Raw genomic sequence first — 23021 nt, forward strand, 5'->3', positions numbered from 1 at the left:
GAAGGATGGAAACAGGGAGATCACCCACAGCCCACACAAGTCTTTCTGATCTGACCTGACACTAAAAATGACTTTGAAACTTCTGCGTTAGAGTTTCAATACAAACTGCAGAGATTTGCCAAGATGCCGAGATTTCAAATCAAATATTTCTCAATGAAGTCTTTAAAGACCGTTTTGTCTGAGCAATACTATCCACATTAACAGCTATAATAATCTATACTCTGACCGCATGTCCACAAATGCCTCATTTGAATTTCTATTTCTCTGTTAAAATGTTAGCTAAACGGACAGCAATCTTTATAAGCTAACGTTTTCATTAGGGGTTTGTGTGAAGATGATTTCACATCCCGTTCCCGTTGAGAAGCATCTGTGTCTGTCCCGTATTTCAGCCGACAGCAGGTGCATCCGTCACTCTTACAGTAATTACAGTAGCTGTTAGTCAATGATCATTACTCTAGCTCATAATCGTCTTTATCACCCACTCAGTGTGATTAAAGTAACCCGGGTATAGGCTCACGGGTCGCCCGCATCACTCAGACTTATGAATGGTTGTGGAATGTTACGCCTGCAAACGTCCAACATACCACTGCTCACTGCTAATGGAAGTTCACGGTTATTTTGATCTCAAAATTAGCACATACAGGCCTGCTCTTACCAAGAATGATAACTATAAAGATAACTATAACTTGCATCCACATCAACAAATGACGTTATGTTTATTAAGCAGTTTTACATTTTAAATGCTTGAGTAATATTCAAATGCATTTTGACTGGCTGTCAATGTTTCAACATCATCAGCTAGAAGAAATACCACTCTGTAAGTGATCCCAAAATTATTCTACTTTAGTATTGTTATAGTTATGGACTGTAAGCTGTTATTCTCTTAAAGGGGTCATATGACACGGCTAAAATGAATATTGTCGTTTGTTTTAGATGTAATGCAATGTGTATTCACGATTTAAGGTTCATAAATGCTGTATTTTCCACACACCGTGCATGTTTGTATCTCCTCTTTGCTCCGCCGATTTTTGACAAAGCTCAAGGCTCTGAAAAGTGAGGTGTGCTCTGATTGGCCAGTTCACCAGTGCGTAGTGATTGGTGGAATACTGCAAGCGTGAGACGGAAATGTGACGCCTCTTACCATATTTGGAACATCAGGTTCCTCTTCAATTGTACTGACAGGTACGCCACCTTACTTGTGTATACATTTGGGCGGTCTTAGTCAAATCAGACCACCAACGTAGATTTGTGGGGGTGTGGTTACACGAGGTGTTTCAGGCAGGTCTGGGTGAGCATTCGTTTTTAGATAGAATGACTCTTTTGTTCCCACACTTTCATTTCTGCAATTTTACGTGTCTAATACATGCATGAGCAACTTATAACACACCAAAGACACAGAAAAACACGTGTTCACGCCATATGACCCCTTTAAGTTTAGAATGATTTTTAAAACTTTATCTTTATAGCTTACTATATACTTTATATTGTTCTTGTTGTGAACGGCTAAACCACTGATAAGGATGATGGTAAATATTTACTAAGACTCAGAAGTTTCAATGTAGCGAGATTTTTCATAACTTTAGCAATTGATCTATCGGTGGTTTCATGGGACGCATGCACCTGGCCCAAAGTTAACTTCCAGTCTGTGTTTGTTTATCAGTCTGACTGGTTTATAATATAACTATTTATATTTTATTAATATTAGCATTAATTTTAATTGATATTTTATTGTATAATAATAATTATAATATAATAATGTATAATACATTTTATTAAATATACAATTTGTTGAATGGGTCGTGTAACTTTGTTAAATTTTTTAGTAAGGGTTCTTCTACTGGTAACCCAATATATAAACTTTTTTAGACATACAAATTTGTTGCATTTGAAACCTTTGCCCGAAATGTAACAAAGAGGAAAAATAGTAAAACAAAAAAATGTATGTTTACGCACACATAAAAAAAGTGCCCCGGCATCAACCTGGGACAGACTGGACAACATTTTGTCAATATTTAAATTCTGTCATATTATTTTTTGAAAAAGAGCTAATATCGCAAAATCGAATCATTGTCAATATTATTAGTTTAATCATTAATCAGTATTTTCGTAAATAAGATATGACGGTTCTTCCTTTTTTTAATTATAAACGAAACAAAACTGGTCTAGATTTATATTATAAAGAAAAAAAAACATTTGCCAACTTGGTATGTAAACAAACCTAATTAAAGTGAAAGCACACTCTGATGCAATTTTGCTTCACCAGTTAATGAGCTTTCTTGTACAGTAAGTGTGTTAACATATTTTACTGTAAAAAAAGACAAAACACTGAGTAGAAAAACGATTGTGTGTACTGAGTATATGTATGTGTATATTGCACACTGTCATCTGTATAAGTCTGTAAGTGTGTAAATAGTACGGTCTATATGTAAACTGTTTCTGCACGTTCTGGAGCACGCTCTCAAGAATTTCACTCACCAAGGCACTTGTGCTGTGACAATAAAAGTGATTTGATTTGATTTGATTTGATTGTCTTGCATTCTGCAGTTTCCGCACAATGACAGGCGAAAAAGGTGACATACCGACAGGACAGGCACCCTCCGACACCACCAGCACCTCCGTCTGGAGCTTACAGGCGTCTTTCCGCAGCAGACAGTGGTTCTCATAGCTCTCGCCGTTTGAACCGCACATGGGCGCGTAGTCACCGCTGCACTGTAAAAACACAGAAACACATGTGTCACTTCTGTGCTCGTAAATGTTTCATGGACGCGATCAGTTGAGGACAAACTTTAATTACACCGGCACTCGGGAAGACGATACGCAGGTTCAGGTGTGCAGGGAAGAATGAAGAGCAGCTGGTGTCACACCTGACCATAGCGGTTTTGTTTTTGCCAGCTGTGGTGTGGCGTCTGGAGAAAGCAGGTGACCCAGCGGCAAGATCAGAGAAGGTGAACTTGTTTCAGACTCATATATCAAACCCACAGGAGCAGAGAAAGGTTATTTACATCAGGCGGTCATTCATCTATCTGCGATACACACGCGAGACACACGCGACAAACACAAATCGCTGGAAACACAAACTCACACACCAAACATGGAACTGCTGACTAATGGCCTGAGGGGAAAAGAGAGCGAACGTGAGAAGGACAAAGAGAAAGTGAGAGAAGGAGGGCTAGAGGACGACTCTTTGAAAGTTTGATATCTGTGTGAAGGAAGTCAGCCACGAACAATCAAGAAGGTGATCCGTTGAATCCGGTGATATGGTCGTCTGTCTCTGACATAAACACACACACATCTAAACATGTAAGGGAGTGTGTCTAACATGTCAGTTATAAACCAGAGGAAACTAACCTTTGTGTTAAATTCAGTAAATGTTTCAGTTAAATTCAATTACATAACATTCGGCAACATTTTGCAATCATTTATCTAGAGACTTAAGATCGCCAAAAAATGAAAATTCTCTCATAATGAAGCACATGTGCACGTATCATATCACACTAGTCGAGACACACTCTTAGCCGTTTGTTTTGGTTGCAATTTTGCTAAACAAACTCAAAAAACGAAACATAATTTTGCTTCGGAAGACATTTCATTTATAAACCAATGGGGTCATTATAAAAGAGACCCAATTTTATATTCAGACCTCTCATTAAACCTGTAGCATGTTTAAATGTACAGCTACCATGTTAGAAAACGTGCAGTGCCTATTACCGCCTACAGGGGTCACTGTATCTACTACATAAATATAACAATAAACATCTTTGCTGTTAAAATACTACTGGATGAATCTCTAACATATTAGAAATGAATGTGAAAAACGCCAATGTCCAAATGGCTCCAGAGTATACAAATCCTTACACACGCGCGCGCGCGCACACACACTCACCAACCAAATCACACACAGTATCTGACTGTACATCTGTGGCTATTGTATCTGATCAAAACAATAAGAGCTCTTGTTTACCGTAAAGGAGTACAGTGGACGAGGACGGTGGGTGAGGGGCTGTGCATATGTCAGTAAGCATGTAGTAGCGTGTGTGGAGGTTATGTATACTGTGTTAGTACTCTAGGTCCTAATGGATGCTGTATCCAGCACTTATCAGGGTCATGACCTCTCCCTCTGCCCCCATGATGGAGAATGATTATTCATCATAGCAAATGATGCTCATTTGAAAATGTAAAAATGAAAAAAGGTTTGTGTTAGTGGCAGGGTTATGCCTGTGGCATACTTCCTTTTTTACGTGTACGCGTGCAGCCGAACGCACAGCCTTGCAAAGTATACGGCTTTCGACTCATACGCGTACACACAGGTTTTGACGCATGCGCATTACGACATATTGCAATACCTCTCGGGGCCTACAGGGGTCAGGTTTTTTTCTACTTCCTTGAATCGATGCTCCCAGGACACGGTTGCCACCTGGTGGTTAAACTGATTACTGCAAGAAATGGTATGCGCATGCGCGACCTTCGGGTACTTTGTAGGCGAGGTAACAAAATTCCGGCGGTGTGCGTACAGTACGCTGTCCCTCGCGTACGCATAAAAAGGGAACTATACTTCGGCCTTTAGGGGATATAATATAGACCACTTCACCAGATGTAAACACTGGTTTAGAAGCAATTCTGGTTTCATTATATTTTTTTATCTTCAATAAATCTTAAAGATATAAATTTTACTTGGTTGTATTCTGTTTAAAAAAAAATTGCAGTGTTAAAAAACCGAGAGGTCATTTCCACGAGACCGCTTTAAAAACTAAAAACGGAAAACGCTTTATGCGTTTTGGGTTTTGAAAACGGGTCTCAAAGTGCAAGTTTTTGAAAACGACGGCGCTAATCGTCTCCGGGGAAACTCTGAGGCAGCGTTTTCCAAAAACTATGACGAAGGGTCTTAAATACATCTATAGTGTCAGTTATCAAATAGCTATCCATCTCAAGTGCGTCTTAAAGGCCATGCACACTAAGGGCCAGATTACTAATAGCTTGCGGCAACGCAAACGCCCTTATTTGGCCTAAAAAAACTACGGTCTGTATTTACTAAAGACACGCAATGAAAACTATCGTTGAAAAGGCATAGACACGGCTGTTTTTGCGATGGCATTGGAGTTTAAGGGAGGAGAGTATTTAAATGAATCACACAATGCAATTTACCAAGGTTTGCGTTCACCATTCTAGGTCATTATGGGAAAAAGAAATTGCGACGGTGTGTTTTAATGAGCGTCCACTATTGTTCACCACAAAACACAAAATGACCCATGTGTTACATCTGGCCCAGAACAGACTGCACCTTTAAATGTGGCCTCTGGTGCCCATGTGACCTGCTTAGAAACAGTTCACACTGTCTGTCTGGAATAAAACTGAGGAGAGAGAGAGAGAGAGAGGGAGAGAGAGGGACAAAAATGGAAGGCAGTCAGTCTGAGTATGAGAGTTGGATCAATAGCGTCTCAGTAAGTGAACTTGTACCAATCACATCCATTCATCTTTCTCTACATCACACGCACGCGCTCTTCCCATTCGGCTCCCAATCTGGGAATACTGCCCATCTACAGGGCAGAGCTTTGGGTATCAGCATCATCAGACCGCAGGAACAGGGCATCCCCGTACTCGCCCCGCATCTCATACTTAACTGATACCCCCTCCCCCCGGCAGCACAGTAGAAGCACTCACATGGCCCCAGACTAACGTTAGCGGCGCTCAATTGTATTAAGGGCAGAAATGAAAGCAGCGTGACCCTTCTTAAGTGCACAAGGCAGCATTGTGCAGAGCGAGTCAGGGCGATCGAGCAGATGCATCAAAGACAAATCCCCCGCGCGCGGCGCGAGCAGACAGATAATGCTATTTACCTGAGTGATGCAGCTCGGACGGCAATGAGGCACAGATGCACCATGTCTGAGCGGAGTGCAGCACTCTGACCTCACTACAGAACACGCTTGTGTGCGTGTGTGCGTGTGTGTTTGCAACAGTTTGTGCAGTCTTAGTATGCGCTAATGCATCCAATGCACGTCACGCATTCAACACAGCAGTGAATAATAAATAAATGAAATGTCCTTTTTTGAGGTGCATCCGTTCCTACCTTAAAATCGCAGATGCAAGTCACCGTGTCCCCGATTCGCAAACACTCTCCGTCGAACTTGCACGTGTTTGTGTCGCAGAGAAAAAGATCTGTGTCTTGCTCTTCAAACCCTGTGAGGAAATGACATAAGATATGAAATATACAAAGACAAACATCTCCAGTCTGACAGTCTATTTGGCAAACAACATCAAGATAATAATGAATTTGCTTTCCAGTAAAATAAATAATGAATAAGTAAGGGATAATCTACAGCTAGCCGTGCGTTATAGGGTTTTAATGCACGACGTGGAGGCCAAGATCCACCCGACGCGAAGCGGAGGCCTCTGTGAAGTGCATTAAAATCCTTTAACGCACGGCTAGCTGTGGATTATCCCGCTTATACCATGGTCATTTGCCAAGTTAAATCTTTTATCGATGTTTACAGTGAAATTTTTGAGCAAACAGGTGAAAATTACAGTGATTTTGTCAGTTAAATGTAATCAAACTTACTGGAGCTACCTGTGCGTTAAAGGGTTTTAATGCATACCTTCCAGCCAATCAGAATCCAGTATTCAAAAAGACCATGGTATAAATACATTTATTAAGCATTTATAACATGTGAGTTAAAAATGGCAGGTATTTCGTTAGAATCCCCCTTTTCATTTATGTGGTTATAACTGCTTTACAATGCATTTGTAAATGACTTATTAATCATTAATGAACACATTTATAAATGCTTTATAAAGGGTACCTTAATGTAAAGTGTTACCAGAAAATCTTTATGAGAATACAAAACAAACACTACACAATAGTATAATCTACATTTCAGCCTGTGAGAATAAAATCATAAAAGAGATTTCCTAAATGTCTCTATTGTTTCTCATAGACATAAATGAGATTAAATGGGAAGCAAATGAAACGTCTCATCTGTGTCTCAGATATTTCTCCTGAGAAAGACTCAGAAATGATACAAATGTCTCAGAAGTTCAAAAGAGATGCCAACAATGTGTCAAACTGAGCTCAGATTTGTCGAGTCTGTAATCAAAAGTCAATATCATTGAAGATCAACATTTCACATCAAATTGACCCAAATCCAGATTATTTGACCTCTACAATTGTTTCCGTTTTTATTTTTTCCAAGCAATTTATAAGAAACATCTGAGACTAATACCTAAATGAAACACTGAGAAGAGCAACGCGAGCAATAACAATGACTTCCATGAATGCATTTTCATTTTAGCACGACTCATTTCATGCACTGAACTCGGGTAAAAACATTCAATTAAACCAGAAACAGTCGTGTCAGGACACAAGGGCTCATCAAAGGTTTAAGATTAGAACCGTGTGATCCATTCCGACTTCTAAAATGTAAAAATACGCCTCACTATCTATCGCTATTGGTTCCACATCGCCAACAATCTTTTCATCAAAGTTCACCAGCGGTCAAATGAGGAACGCGTTTGAAATTGAGTTGAATTATAATCGAGTAAACACATTATCGGTGTGAAACTGCCTGAGAGAATTCTTTTCTCGGGACAAAGGGACTTTTGGTTCTCAGCTCTGGATGGAGGTTGTAAAAGCTGAAGCGTGTTATGACAGCAATAGAAAAGCGGCTTTGATGGAGTAGATTGTGTCCCTGGTTTGGGGTCATAACAGCCCAGGGTTTGATGCTTACAGACCTGTGTTATGAGTGTGGGATGGATGTCTCTTAATGGACTGAGGTTTTGTGCTGGTCGACAACAACGGAGAGAGTTCATATAGACATGCAAGCTAAGTGAGAGTCTGTTATCACTATGTTTCAAAAACTACACTTCCATGACATTATTTCATAACATAGTTTAGTGTACTTTAAAAAAGTATATTTACATTTTGTATTTAACAATTGCCAAACAAATGATTTACTTCAATAAATCACTGTAAGAGTGTGATGGACTGTCATCTTGTCTTCAGTCTGAGATATGCTGGGATAGCACTACCCACGTCCCCGGGAGGGATAAGCAGTATAAAAAAGGATTGATGGAAATCACTGTAACCAGTTTTGTATCATTCTTATTTTCAGGATATGCAGTACGCTGAAGTAACTTAATTTAAATACATAAAATCTTCCTTTTCGACATTTAAATTTAAAGGTCCAGTGTGTGTGTTTTTGGAGGATCTATTGACAGAAATGCAATATGATATACATAACCATGTTTTCAGAGGTGTATAAAGACCTTACATAATGAAGCGTAATGAATGTTTTTATTATCTTAGATTGAGCTATTTCTATACACCGCGGGTCCGCTTACATGGAATTCACCATTTTGTTTCTTCAGTAGTGTTTCATAAATACGTTATCTACTTCGGCAAAGAAGCGTCAATTTCTTCGAAAAAATCGTGCAGATGTCATTCCGAATACAAGGAAAGAACACTGTGTCAGACAGGCTGGGCAGAAGTATTGGTCTGATTGGCTCTTGAGGAACAATAAAAGACATCTGAAAAAACTCTGTCAAAGATGAATGATACCACTTCGGGAAAAGTGAGTTATGGCCATTTATCAAAACGACAATTTATCAAAATGTGTTCCGGCCATAAGCGTAAGACTGAAAGAAATCAATAGCTCAGGAAATCGCTTCTTTCAACAATTACTGAGGTGATTACTGTAGTAAGAAACACAAGAGCCTTACATGTCCTGTATCAGCACTCTTCAAACACATTTCCTGCAGTCACATTCAAGGACTGAAACTAAATGAATCCAAATGAAGATTAGAAACAAATCCTAATATCAAGTTTTAAAGCTAAAACACACATCAATGTAAACACCCAACTGTGACCACGCACCATAACAGAGGAATAATGAAATATACTGTACATCTTTAGCAGAAGACCTTGTTATCTCAATGATAATCTCTTGTGCCTTAATTGATTCGATCAAAAACGATGTTTGCATTAGTAAGAAAGTGACAAATTACTCAATTTAAAGATTTATCAATCAGTTTATGACACACAAACTGAACTGTGGCAGACTCAATGTGAAGACGTCTGACAGAAACAACGACACACAGAGAGAGAGCAAGAGTGCAGATGGATGATATGACTTCTCTCGCTGAGACGGGACATGAATAAAATTTAAATATTCTGACTGTGCGGCAGCACATCATCTTCAGCGATGGTTCAGACTACATAGTCAAGACAAATGAGTGTGTGTGCACATGTGTGTGAGGAGGGTCTGTACCAATGCAGCTGTTCAGAAAGAGAGATACATGCCGGTAAACTGCTCATCAACACAGCAATGAGAGAGAGAGAGAGAGAGAGAGAGACACAGAGAGAGACACAGAGAGAGAGAGAGAGAGAGACACAGAGAGAGACACAGAACCCAGCATAAGTCGGTTGTGTTCAGTTTGTCACCAGAAACAGTGGAGGAGTAAAGACAGCATCTCTGACACTCGGTTTGCAGGTTTTTGTTGAGAGATGCGCTAACGTTTAGAATGTTTATTTAAAAATATGCAGTCGTCTCCGGCAGGGAAAGAAGGAATGGGTTAAAGAAGTCTTGGAAATAGGACGGCCATCGTCCTGCTGCTGTGATGCCTTCAGTCTTGGAATGCAGCCTGTGAATTGGGACAGCTTGTGTTTTACTGTCTGTTTCTCTGGCTCAGAGAGGAGAGATGAGAGGAAAGGAGAGAGAGAGGGAAAGAAGGATAGAGAGCAAAGAACGTCAGCGAGAAAAGAGAGAGAGAGACACAAGAGAGAGACACAGAGAGAGAAGAGGACGAAGAGAGAGAGACACAGAGAGAGAGAGAGAGAGAGACACAGAGAGAGAGAGAGAGAGAGAGAGAGAGAGAGAGAGAGAGAGAGAGAGAGAGCCAGAGAGAGAGAGAGAGAGAGAGAGAGAGAGAGAGAGAGAGAGAGAGAGAGAGAGCGAAGAGAGAGAGAGAACGAGAGAGAGAGAGAGAGAGAGAGAGAGAAAGAAGAGAGAGAGAGAGATAGAGAGAGAGAGAGAAGAGAGGAGAGAGAGAGAGACAGAGAGAGAGAGAGAGAGAGAGAGAGAGAGAGAGAGAGAGAGAGAGAGAGAGGAGACGAGAGAGAGATAGACGAGAGAAGAGACACAGAGGGAGAGGGAGAGGGAGAGGGAGAGGGAGAGGGAGAGGGAGAGGGAGAGAGAGAGAGAGAGGTGGCACACAGCGCTGTTGAAACAAGACAAGCAGCCAAACTCTCAGGATAAGCAAATCTGTGTGGAATGATAATGAAGCCGAGGCAGCAGACACACACCGTATGAAACTCACAAAAGAACACAATAGAAATGTCAGAGCAGAAGCTGCGGCACGTTCAATGTAACGCTGCTCATAAAGAACTCTTTCTTTCTAAACAAACCTTTAAGAATCATTCATGTGCACTTACATTGACCACTGACAAGGACTGGATTATGATGGTCAAGTTGATCAAATAGTGATCCAACAATTGACTACATGCACACTTGTTCAACTACATACACGCTTCCGTTCAAAAAAGTTGTCAAATTCTCACTTGTAATTACTTTTTCCACATTTATAAATTAGAATAGTCAAACTTATTAAAAAAAAATACAACAAATGTAAATCCAATCATTGTGTGACTAAAAACACTACCGTAAGTCAAACTATGTTATATTTGATCAAATTTATATTAAGTGTCGTCAATCTTCGTGTAGTATTTTCAGAAATACATTTATCAAATCAGATGTCTCACCCTGAGACGACAGTTTTAAAGAAATGTCTCATCTATTCTGGAGCTATTGGCTCTTTTTCTACATTATTCAGTCCAGGTCATCCATTTATTATTAAATTTTAAAAAAAGTTTTGTCCAATGACACAAAGTAATATGCTTGCAAAATTATATTTTGGTCCACAGAACGAATTTCAGACATTCGAACAGACGTCTTCAGGTCAAAAGATTTGAAAAGGAAATTCTTGGAAAAGATGAATGCGCGGTGACAGAAAACCGAGCTGAAAGTTTACCAGAGGTGACTGCAAAGACATCAGTAGATTTGCTGACAAACACATCACAGGGAATCTGCGCTCGTGTGCGTTGTGTTAATGAACTCGGGAAAAAAATCTTTGAACTAAAACATCTGCTAACCGATTCAATGAATATGCAAATAAATGAGTGCCCACGGGGTGTAAAAACTCACGAACATCTGCAGCCGTATCACCTTAAGCTCACATTAATGTGTGTTATTATTACTGCAATACAACTTAATATTACACAGCATAATGTCTAATGGTTTTAGGATTTGGGAAACAAAGACGCATTAATGAGTTTTGTACAAACATACAAAACATTTCATTTCATTTCTTTAGTGGAACGCACTGAGAAGTTATTTACAGTAAGCAGAATATCTGTACATTCGGCAATGAACCTCATTGACTTCCATTTGTTTGGACACAAAACCACCGAGACATTTCTCAAAATATCTTCTTTTGTGTTCCACAGGTTTACAACCACATGAGGCGGAATAAACGATGACAGAATTATTTTGGGGTGAACTGACCCTTTAACACAGTTTCCCTTGCAGTGAAATTGTTCAGCAGGGAATCCTGGTCCATCTCACACATCCCAGACCCGGTCACTAAAGATTTTCCTGTGGGCCAACAAATGTAAGCGAGCGCTGCCCCGTCTCTTATAACAGATGGTCCAGTAAGAATAGCCCGGCCATTAGTGTAGTATTTATACACTCATCATTAATCTACAGTACCATCCAGCTCTTTGGCTTCCATTTTCAGAAATAGACAAACAGGAACAGAACCTCCGTTAAATGAAGGTCGCAGCCGTGTCTGCGCGTTTCTGGATGTACTCTTGGAAGGTTAATAAACGCTGAACCTCACACCTTCTGGCACACCTGTGGAGGACCGACCCAAAGCCCTCGGGACACGAGCTCAGTTTCAGCGCCATATGGCCGCGTGCGACAACTGCCCATAATGGAGGAAACAGTGCTTCTGTCTGTCTCGTGTAGCCAGACAAATCACATTCTCTGGAGATTTTATCGGGAGAGTCGCGGTGGGACGGCGGAGAGCATGCGCTGAAAAAGACACGCACATTAATAACTGAAACATTTCAAGGACGCTTTCCCGGAATGCCGAGAATTCTGTTGCATTTGTCGATTTATCAAATTAGAAAGGCCACGCACGTGCCACACATTTCAATGCAAAACAAGTTTTAAAAACGCGTGAAATTAGACATTGACCTCAGAGATGCGAAAGGCTTCAGACACGGAGGTTTATTTTCTCCGTCTCATTCATGTGCTTTCACTTACACGCTTTACTGCTTTAGAAAATCTGATTTAAATATGAAACAAACCCAGACGCTATCGGTCACATCAGCTGACCCGTAGCCTACAGTATATGGAAATATACGTCAAATGATGGTTTTTAACTACCGCAAGAGAGTACTGTCAGCTCCGTTGAACACAATTAACCATCTTCCAGATTTACTCCATTCAACAGATGATTGATAATGAACATGCAGTCAGAGAAACGACATAGAAAAATGTAATTTCTTCACAAAATCTTTAAAGAATTACAATGGTTAATATATTTTTTATATCAAATGAAGCCAATTATTGCACAAAGTTGCACGAGAAAAGTTTACTGTGATTTAAAGGTGTACAGACCAACACGTCCATTAAATGGATTTAATAAATCATTACCGAGGCAATTCACAATTATTTTATCACGCACGTTTATACTGGCACAGATCAAAATTCAGGCATTCATAAGAAAATCGTTCTAGTTCTGTCATGCGTCAACATCCTACTATCCATCTAAGAGCTGTTTGTTATCATTGTTTGTTGTGCGCAGGGATCATTGTTCAAATATTCAATTTGATGTTTGTTTCTGTGCAGCTGGCTCCACATATCTGTGCTAAATTCTGAATCTCTCACAGCCTTGGGCTTCACCCCATAATCGCCTAGTGTTGTCGAAATGCCTTAAATAATCGTACGAAAATGAATAAAAGAACTTGAGAGTCAAGGTTTGAAGAGTCACGTTCAAATGAAGCATTATCAGACAGACTTATGCTAAAATTAAGACTTTAAGAAAAGGTTTTCTGAAAAAAAACAATAGAACCATGCCTGAAAACACAATTGATATCTAATGGTTTTAATGGTTATCATGGGAATTGTATTGGTTTTAAACTATAATGTTGTCTACTGGCATGTGACGGATTTTGTTGGTAGGATGTTAAATCCTATTGGAATAATGCCCAAAACACACAACAAAAAGGTATTTTGTAATGGTTTCAATAGAAAAAACGTTGATAAAATGGTATTTTAATGGAAACCATTAGATTTTCTGTCATGGTTTCTATTGGTTTATTTTCAGCAGGTTATGCAGTCTGGTGGAGAGTTTGGTAGCTTGTTTTGAAGTCAATTATTGTAAAGTACTGAATGTATATTTTCAATACAAAAAAATGCTTCTATTTTGCCTTTCCTTTCTACTTTACACATTTGTGTTTTCATTTTACAAACGACAGCATCACAGTTTCACTGACAACCCTGCTGAAAAAACATTTAAGAAGTTATAATTGTTTTAATGGTTTTAAAGAGATTTGTACTGGTTTGAATGGAAACTGTAATGGTTCTACAGGTATGTGATGGATTCTATTGGTGGGATGTTAAATCCTACTGGAATAATGCCCAAAATACATTAAAAAATGAATTTTATAATGGTTTGAATGGAAAAAGCTAATGGTTCATGATGGTATTTTATTGGAAACCATTAGAATTTCTCTCTTGCTTCAGTGACAGCTGGCACAGATTGTACAACCTACAGATCCAACACAATATACCGAAATGATTAAATATTTTAATACTTTATAATGTTATGCATAGTCAAAGTTTTAAGTGTATGCAGAAAGCAGAGAGACTAACACGTAAACAAAGAAATATGTAATTCACGTGTTTTTATATCATTTTTCATTTGTAAATATTTTTTATATCATCACATCACATAATTTAGTGAGTTATCTCAAATCTTCAATATCAACCAGCCCGATTTGAGAATGTTCAGAGCGTCTTCAACATGGGCACTGTCACACATATTTACTCTTATCATACTCCTTTTATCATCATGTGCCTTTGTTTAACATTTTTAACAAGCCCAATACTTTATTTTTAAAAATGATCGGGGGGTTCCATGTGTTTGGAGCCCACTGTGTCTGTTTGGGTTTCTATGCTTGTATGTTGTTCAGATGTGTGACCGCTCGAATGTTCAGCTTTGGTACGACACAGGAAATAACAAGGTTCTGAATGAAAAGCAGAAACATCTGCCGTCATGCATATTTAAACACGGTGCTCTTGCAAACCACTCAGCGTTATGAGCGTGCACTCTGGGAGAGTCTCCAATTACTGTCCTTTATTTCTCCCGCTCACCTCCAGGTACACAACTCACACTTTAGCATTCAATACCGACTCCATCTTTCTTCCTGAACGAGAGCCCGCTGGCATTATTATTTTATCGCGAACACTCTTGCGCGAGCCATTCAATTAGCCCGGCAACATCTTCCGGGTGGCATGCATTAGTCATGGCTCCTCTGAGCCAACCGATGATGGCAGGAAGGGGAATAAAACAGGACGGGGCTCTCATCCTAGTTTTTCTTGACCGAGCAACGCCGTTCTGCTTGTTTTACTGGATTAAATCTCAATAATGGCATTAAAAGCGGAATAAAGCAGAGAGAAAACCTTGAGAAATTCAAAATAGGGCAGCGCAACTTCCTCATTAGCCCAGGAGCTCAGACGGGCTCTCCCAGAAGACCTTACACGCTCTAGACTTCATCTCTCTCACACACTCACTAGCCTGGCACAGTGTCTGAGGAATAAGAAAAGAAAGAGCTGAGGCGCAGGATTAGACAAATCCCTGTGGAGTTTCACAAACTGATGGAGAGAGAAATTTGCAGATGACAGGCCCGGAGAGGCGGGTGCTCTCCGTTTGCGTTCAAGTTAACCAGGCCTGCAACAATCATTCTGCGAGAGTCAACTGAGCTGTTGTAGCTCATTGAAACATTTCAACCGTAACTTTGTTTGCTCCTGGTGATCTCAACAGAGGACCAGAGGTTAAACTAGTCTGTGGTACAAATCTCAGATTTGCAATAATATAATGCGTAGTGGACTAAAGTCAAGCCAGTTATCTGACACCTTGTCTATCTGACAGCTTATTCTATCAAGCTCTGCTTTCAACACGTGCGACTGCACTGTGGTGGGGTTACCAGATCGATACTACAGAGCACAACACACAGACACAGAATGAGAGAGGAGGGGGAGAACAAGTCGACAGCAAATATACAAATATATCATTTTCCTCATTTTCCATTTTATACTGTCTTGATACAGAGTCGTTTGTTATTAAGCTCTGCAATCATATCGTGTATTGCACTCGGGTCTGTGCAACAGATAGATTTCCAGCACCCCCAGAAACTATTTCAAGAGACAATATAATTGCACAGCAGGGCCCCCTTTTTTTTCCAAGTGTCTCTGGATGTAAAGCTGTCTTTTCGTTTATTCTGCAAATACTGCGTAAAGTCGCACCAGACCTCCAGATGTACTTGTCTAAGGCCAGATGATCGCCTTGACAGGTTTCATGCCCACATAATTGCTTACAGCCTCAAATAACCTGGGCTGGTAGCTCTAAAATAGTTCAAAACCCAAGATACAGAAGTGAAGCTGTAATACTGCACGTGACTTGAAATAAAATGATTACTTCGTTGACAAATGGAAATTCTGAACAGAAAGGATGGCAAGAACTAAGACGCGCCAAAAGCGCACGGCGCGTAAAGAAGGCACTGCGTTCACGTCTCTTACCGGAGCAGTTCCACCCGGTGGGTGTTTGACAGTCGCTCAGCGAAGACGGGAACGCGCAAAGTTGTTTCAATGGCAATACGCAAAGAAAGCAATAGGTCGTTATCAAAACGGCATCTGTCCAAGCCCCCCGCCGCGGTCTGCGCGCGTGTCGCACCACAGCGCAAAGAGCCATCTCAGTTCACCGGGAATGACACGGGGCGCAGAGCGCAGACACGAACCGAGAGGTTCGACCCCACGATGAGCGCAGGCGAAGCAGATCTCAGCCGCGGTGCAATGATACACATTTTCCGGACAATGCGGCGATCATCCCCGTGTATGTGCGCGCTCGGATGCCGGTGCCACCGGACTTTGTCTTGGAGTGGAAGTGTCCGGTTGCAGAGAGGCAGAGTGCTGGAACTCAAAGCCGACGAATAGACACATCCAAGCATGAATTTCGGATCCACTAGTTGATCGCGTCATCACATACCCTCAGGAAAATGTTGCAGTGTGTTTTGCTCGCTTCCTACACGAGCTCTGTGTGAGAGCGTCTCTCTCGGCTGGTGTCTGTCTCTGACTGTGAGGATTCGGATGATGATGGTAATGATGAAGGAGAGAGGTGGGTACACACTTTTCCGGCGACGCGGATTGGCTACAGCGAGTTCATACAAACCCGATGTCGGCTACCGAAAGCGCGTGCATTACAGCATCTCAAGGGTGCTATTTACACTTCCACTCCTAAATTTAAACGATGAACGTTTACTTATTTAAGCCATTAACCTTAACAATAATAACCAGTAATGAAATTAAAGCAGAATTAAAAGGTGTTTCTAAGCGACTTTAAACGAAAAAGTGAACGCTAAATCCATCTGCCTCCACTGATCCGTGCGCGCGCCCCCGTGTATTTGCAGCGGGTGTTCGGTGCGAACAGACCTCCTCGTGCTGCGTTCAGATCTGCTTCACACAAACTTTCACATTTGAAATGCGTTGCGTTTTAGAGCACATTATCAGCGCGAGAACACTTTGAGCAAAAACTGTCACACCCAATTGGTGTTTGCTCTGAAGTTGAATGCAGGATGGCAGTCAATGTCTTCTAGGTCTGTTCAAATGATGAAATATTTCGTGTGTAAGGAACTAATGTGAATTCAGGTCATTTGACACAGGCAACCCCCTTGTTGCATTACAGTCATTAGAGACTGGGGCTAGTTGTCACAATGGAAGATGTCAAAAGGGCAGTCTGTAGTCAAAGAAGGGCTGTTGTTTTTGTTGTTGACGCGAATTCACAAGCCAGACATGCTACAGTATATATTAAAATTCTAACCACATTCTCAGGACTATGCAGAATTTTTCATGTCAGAATGAGGCAGGTTGTCACATTTTTGCAGGCAAGGTACTACACCCTAACTTTTCTCCTGGGGATTAATGTTCTAGAGTAGTTTTTTGTCAATACAGAAATTCACGTCACACATAAAAAACAACCCTGAGTAATATTCACTGGAGACAATTAGCGCCATATCATAGACCAATGTTAACATAGAATTCACAGAATTATAGTTCAAAATAAATCTAATGATTGTGCGTCCACATGATTATGAAGAGTTTGGAAAGTCCAATTAAAAAAATCTTGCTGTATATTACGCAATCATGTTTTATGTTATTATGTGTTATTTAGCTGTATTTTTGTAGCTATTATTACTTAATCAAAACAAACAAAACTGGTATACACAATAAAAAGAACACGATTTAAAAGTTTTTGCAGATATGTAACTCGCACAAATGTCATTTGCATTGTCTAAGCCCAAATCCACAAGGCCAAAGATGCAACAGCAGCCCAGCAGATTTCCACTGGATTTCTTTTAGTCCTTTTGCTAAACCCAAGATCAAGATCTGATCTGAGATCAGTGGTGATAAACTGTTTATCATGGGTTTGTGGGACTCGGTGTGATCATGAAAACAGACTAGAGAGAGAGAGAGAGAGAGAGCGAGAGTCATTATGAGGTGGTGAATCGATAGATAATAATACTGTCACAGATCGCTGTGAAACATGTGCCAGTCCCCGGCGCTGCACGGCCGCATGAGTAAATTAAGAGGATGACTGTGTTGCTGTTTATTGCCGCTTTTATTTACCATCTGGATGTTCTTGTGTTAGTTGTCACTTTCAGTTATTCATCATGTGGAGTTGAGCTCATCTTTTCCTTTGTATGGTAAACGGTGAGGTCCGTGCACATATGGCTGGAAACCTTCATTTGGAAGTGATTTAATTTCCAAACTCTAATTTTGGAAGCGCGCGATGTCACGGCACATCACGACGTGATAAAATAAGATTGGTCCCATTCATGAATGTAATGGAACAGATCTAATTATGTCGCAATGCGCCATTTGCTACTCGATTGAGCATTAAACGCCTTTGCGTGGGAAGTTGTGGTCTGTTCATTTATTGCGGCCCCCCGTGACCGTCTAGATGGGATTCGGAGGCCTCACCGTCTCTCTTCTCTGGATGTTTTGACTGACAGCTCAGACTGGTCAAGCGCACATCCCCTGACAGCGCTCACGTCGCCCGGCTCTCCGTCCAGCTGTGCAGTAATGTGCTTGGGTAGCGGCTCTGATCCGGTGGGATTGGACGGAAGCTCTGCTCAACAGCAGCAGGATTTCTGAGGCTTTCGAGGATCTCGCCGAGGACCGGAATCTGCCACGCTGCGAGCCAGCTGAAAGGGACTGAAAGTGTGTTGCGAGGGAGAGGTTTTCTTTTCATTCCTGTATTCTCGGTCTCAGCTCACACGGTTACTGACTAACTCAGCCAGCTGCACAATCCAGGGCGTTTTAACACACACACAATTCACTTAGCCGACTCAATAAAGGTCTCTCAAGACTGCCTTTGTTACAGCGCTAATATGAATGTAGTCTGTTCAAATATTCTTCGAGAAGGCCACATCCTGAGCGTGAGCGAAGAGGCTTTTGTTTCATTCTTTCCTTTTGCATGCAAAGCTCTATTGTGCTCCTCAGATGAGCTTCTATTATTGAGCTCTCGCCGTCGATCTGTTTCATTTAACTGGAAAGATTTTCTTTCTCATTAACGGAACGAGTTCGGTTGGGACCGACGTGACCTTTGAAGTACTTACGTAGGGCCGCGTATAGCGTTAATTGAAAACTTTTGTGACGACGTAAGGAAAACACTCATCCCCGGGCGGAAAGATTGGCGTTATCTGGAGAAATTCAATGAAACATGTCGGCTAAACATCATTTAACACAGTGACTCCAAGCAGACACGTTTCAGAAAACATTCACGAATGCAGCATAAAAACAAATCTAATCGTTTATCAGAGACGTGTTTAGATGGAAGGAATATTTCACCCCAAATGAAAATTCGTCCCAATGCTGTTACGTCTTGACACAGCTCACGACAGTGTCAGGAACAAACAAACTACAACTATAAAACAACACAAATGTTTATTTCAAGGTGCAGATTTGTTTAAAGAACAGACTCACTTTAATAATAACTTTGCCTAATGCAATAACCATCCAACCAACCATACTATGTGAAATATTCTATAGTGGAAATGACATCAAAATTATAAGTCTAACTTTAAAATTTATGCTTTGATGTATCCTTCTCACATTTGTAAACTTTGGTCAGTTAATAAGAATCATTTATGTAGTTATTTATTATTTATTTGAATGAATTAAATAAGTCGTTTCATGTCTATCCTTGAATAATTTCTAATCAAGGTTGATGTAGGATATAGAAAGTAATTAGTAATAAGTAGTTAAATACTTTTTGGAGAGAGTCATTTGTACAGTAATCTAATTACACTATTGAATATGTAATTAGTATCTAGTAATTAATTCCTTTTTCAGAGTAACTTGCCCAACACTGCCCAAGACTTTCACACACCACACGTGGTGATGTGGCAGTAAAAGTGAGTTGAGTTCATATAAAATGAGGTTGCAAGTCACAAGACACAAAATAACCAAATGACAACAAACCTGATGTAATGTGTCAAAATCATTTTTTAAAGCAATAGCCGAGGGAGGACTTTCGGTGAAAAATGACATCAATGTCCATCTGTTCATCAAACAAACTTATCAAATGAATTACGTAGACTCTTAATTCTGTCTTAAAGCAACACTTTGTAGTTTTTCGACCTTAAAATAATGTCTCTAAAATGATTTCAGTGGTAGAAAAACTCTTAACCGGACGAGTTCTACCTGAGCAGCCCCATAGCGGCTACAAGCACACTCTGTAAAATCTGTTTTCGGGTCGGTACACACAGCCCCGCCCATCCCCTTCCTGCGGAAGAGTGCGATATGGTTTCCAAACGACGTTTCTGCATTCGCCGGTTCCATCAGCTTACTTTAACAAATTCACGTGTATTGCGCTGCCCACGGGGACGCTTATACAGCACAGACATTATTTACAACACTGGTAACAGACAATTGCGCTTATCAACCACATGGGGGAACCTGTGAGCAAAAGTTCTAAAGTGTCGCTTTAAATAAAAAAATCATTTTATACCTTTAAAACCTGAATAGTAGTAAATAATGACTATATTTATTTTTCATTCATGACGGTGTTTTTAATTGTATTGCAGTTGTATAGACGGGCCGTGCACCTCCAAACCACAAGAGAGCATCTGCGGTTTGTCCCAACTCTGACTGCAATAAAAGACAAACCCATCCAATGACTCCCTCAAGGTATATCTAACCTGCTTCTGTGTGTGTGTGTGTGTGTGTGTGTGTGTGTGTGCGTGCGTGCGTGCGTGCGTGCGTGTGTGCGTGCGTGCGTGTGTGTGTGTGCGTGCGTGTGTGTGTGTGTGTGTGTGCACTCATCTGTCAGCTTGACCCCACTGTGAGTGAGTTTTATATTGCTCTTGTACAGCTATAACTCTTGTCTTCATCATGCTTGTAGACCTCGGGGTTTGTCTTTATCTGTCTGTCCCTGCCTTCATTTCTCTCTTTAGGACAAAATATGAATTATGGGGGGGGGGGATTCAGACAAGGACACATAAGACAAATTATAAGAGTGTGTCTATCACTTTCCATACACACCTGCTTAAACCTCACAATAGATATAAGAATAACAGCAAGGACATCACAGATGAGATGTCTTTAATGTGTTGTTGTTTTCTTCTAAACATCGATGAGATTAAATGAAGAGCAAATTGAAACGTTTGCTTAAGTCTCAACTGCGTCTCAGATATTTCTCCAGAGAAAACGAGGCCGAAATCTCACAAATCTCTACCGTAGAGATGTCAACAACGTCTCAATCTGAGCTCAGATGTGTTAAATCTGCACTTAAAAGTCGATATTATTGAAGATCTCAATATGAACTGAAACATTTCTCATCAGATTTCACACCTCCATATTCATTTGACACCTCCATATTCTTTATAGATTTGAACATCTGAGACTGAGAACTTCTTCTGAGAATCTTCTGGGCTATGAAAGAGCAACATCAGAGGCCTTATTTTCCAGCAATCTTTAGCATTCACCTCTTCATTTTGACGCATAAAGATTAAGGCAGGTTGATAAGATAAGACAGTTTCGAAGGCCACAGTAGATTTCACAGCTACTTCCCAGAAACTAAATGCAAATCCAGATCTCAGGAGATAAAAGCAGACCCGGCACGAATACAGACAAAGAAAGTGAAGGTATGATAGCATGTGATGGAATATTTAAACTGAGATCATGACTGCTTATGATTTTGACAATTAATAAATTCTAGAAAGAGATACAACTGAGACAGAGGGTGACATAGGAACATTGAGTCACAATAAAGCGTTCAAAGAGGATTCTGCTGGATACGAATCAATTCAGAGAGGCACGGAAGATTGAAGACAATCTGAGGAAAACATAATATCACAGTCATTCATAGACAAAAGCTTTGAGTTTTTGGCTCATCTGATGAGGAATGAAGCATGTGAGAGACTTTGAGCGTGCGAAATTCGTTCGGACGGTGCTGCAAAAATGGGCGAGAGCGATTCCTCCATCTTTTACATTTCTGTACCGAGAGGTCACGTTGTGACGTTTTGGTCTTCTATTGGTCTCACGTGAAATGAATTTGCAGGTCAGAGTTCACCAAACTTGAACTTTGCTACACAGCGAAATATCTTCGGACGGTCTTGCGTTTCCGGTCTGTCGCATTCGCATGTGTATGAATGGAAGTCAATGGAGCAAAAAGGCAAGTGTGACCGGGGCCTTAGTTTTGTATAAATGTTTCTGATAAAGGAATAACGTTATAGTTTCTCTTCTGTTATGGATGGAACATTTTTCAGTGTCTTCTATGACATACAGGCTACATTTATTGATTAGCTGAGAGAAAATGAAATGAATATCTGTCACCTCGGCTAAAAATGTACAGTTTTTGTTATTAGATTTAATAACTCTGTTTGTATGAAGCTCTTCTCGTAAAATCTTAATCAATTGGAGACATTTGTGTTTTATTTACAGGAATAATCATGTTTCAAACCACAGAAAGAGAAAATTACAGTACAGCTTAACCACAAATGAATAAAACATGATTTTATATGGAATACTTCAATATTCATTTATATCACATTTGTGCATTTATACACAATAAAGTACAATAAAGAAAACCAAGCACAGGGTTAGTCTGTCTTTGTTGTTGTTTAACCCTTACAAATGGTTTCGACTTTGCTGTTTTTGTGTATGGGTCTCCTTATAATTTATGTGTTATCACCATATTTCAATGAAAAATATTTTTGTAGAGGTACTGTAATCTCTATTTTTTTATACTATAGTACAGTACAGATGTGCATGTGTTTCCTGTATAAAATATCCATTAGTCAAAGCCACAGTCTCTGGTAACTGAAAGCCTCTGGTCTCATATTTTTATTCAGTATTATAAGAGCAGGTGTGTGAGTCCTGATTTCCCTCGACTGATATGAAATCATGGTTTGGCCAGTACCAGAAGAGACAAATATGGGGAGCAGGTGGATTTAAAATGCCATAGTTTGAATGACAAATAACACACAGAGTCTGGACGCTGATATCTCAGCACGAGTCTCTCTCAGAATAGATGCCAGAATTACTCGGACACAAATGAAAGAGAGGCTGTGAGGAATGAACACAGTTCATTCTGTCCATCATTCAGACAAACAAAGGAATGTTTTAATAGTGCCACACTGTGGTGAAATCAACATACTGTAAAAATGACTGGCTTACATTTAAAGAGTT

General features: G+C 40.3%; 1 protein-coding gene and 1 long non-coding RNA gene across 2 annotated transcripts in view; one reads left to right on the plus strand and one right to left on the minus strand.

Annotated features, from left to right (window-relative positions):
- tmeff2b (transmembrane protein with EGF-like and two follistatin-like domains 2b) overlaps positions 1 to 16405 on the minus strand; it is a 38065-nt gene extending 21660 nt beyond the window's left edge. The window contains exons 1-3 of the mRNA XM_057338747.1: positions 15852 to 16405; positions 6065 to 6174; positions 2580 to 2709 (exon numbers count right to left, since the gene is read on the minus strand). Coding sequence (XP_057194730.1) covers positions 2580 to 2709; positions 6065 to 6174; positions 15852 to 16023 — 412 coding nt within the window. The 5' untranslated portion in view covers positions 16024 to 16405. The remainder of the gene's footprint in view (positions 1 to 2579; positions 2710 to 6064; positions 6175 to 15851) is intronic.
- Positions 16346 to 22380, plus strand: LOC130557168 (uncharacterized). The gene is made up of 3 exons (XR_008963278.1): positions 16346 to 16446; positions 20417 to 20519; positions 21219 to 22380. It is a non-coding gene; the product is annotated as an uncharacterized LOC130557168 (long non-coding RNA).
- Positions 22381 to 23021: the final 641 nt, after the last annotated feature.

The sequence above is a fragment of the Triplophysa rosa genome, linkage group LG7 (genome assembly GCF_024868665.1).
Source record: "Triplophysa rosa linkage group LG7, Trosa_1v2, whole genome shotgun sequence".
NCBI classification, from domain to species: domain Eukaryota; kingdom Metazoa; phylum Chordata; class Actinopteri; order Cypriniformes; family Nemacheilidae; genus Triplophysa; species Triplophysa rosa.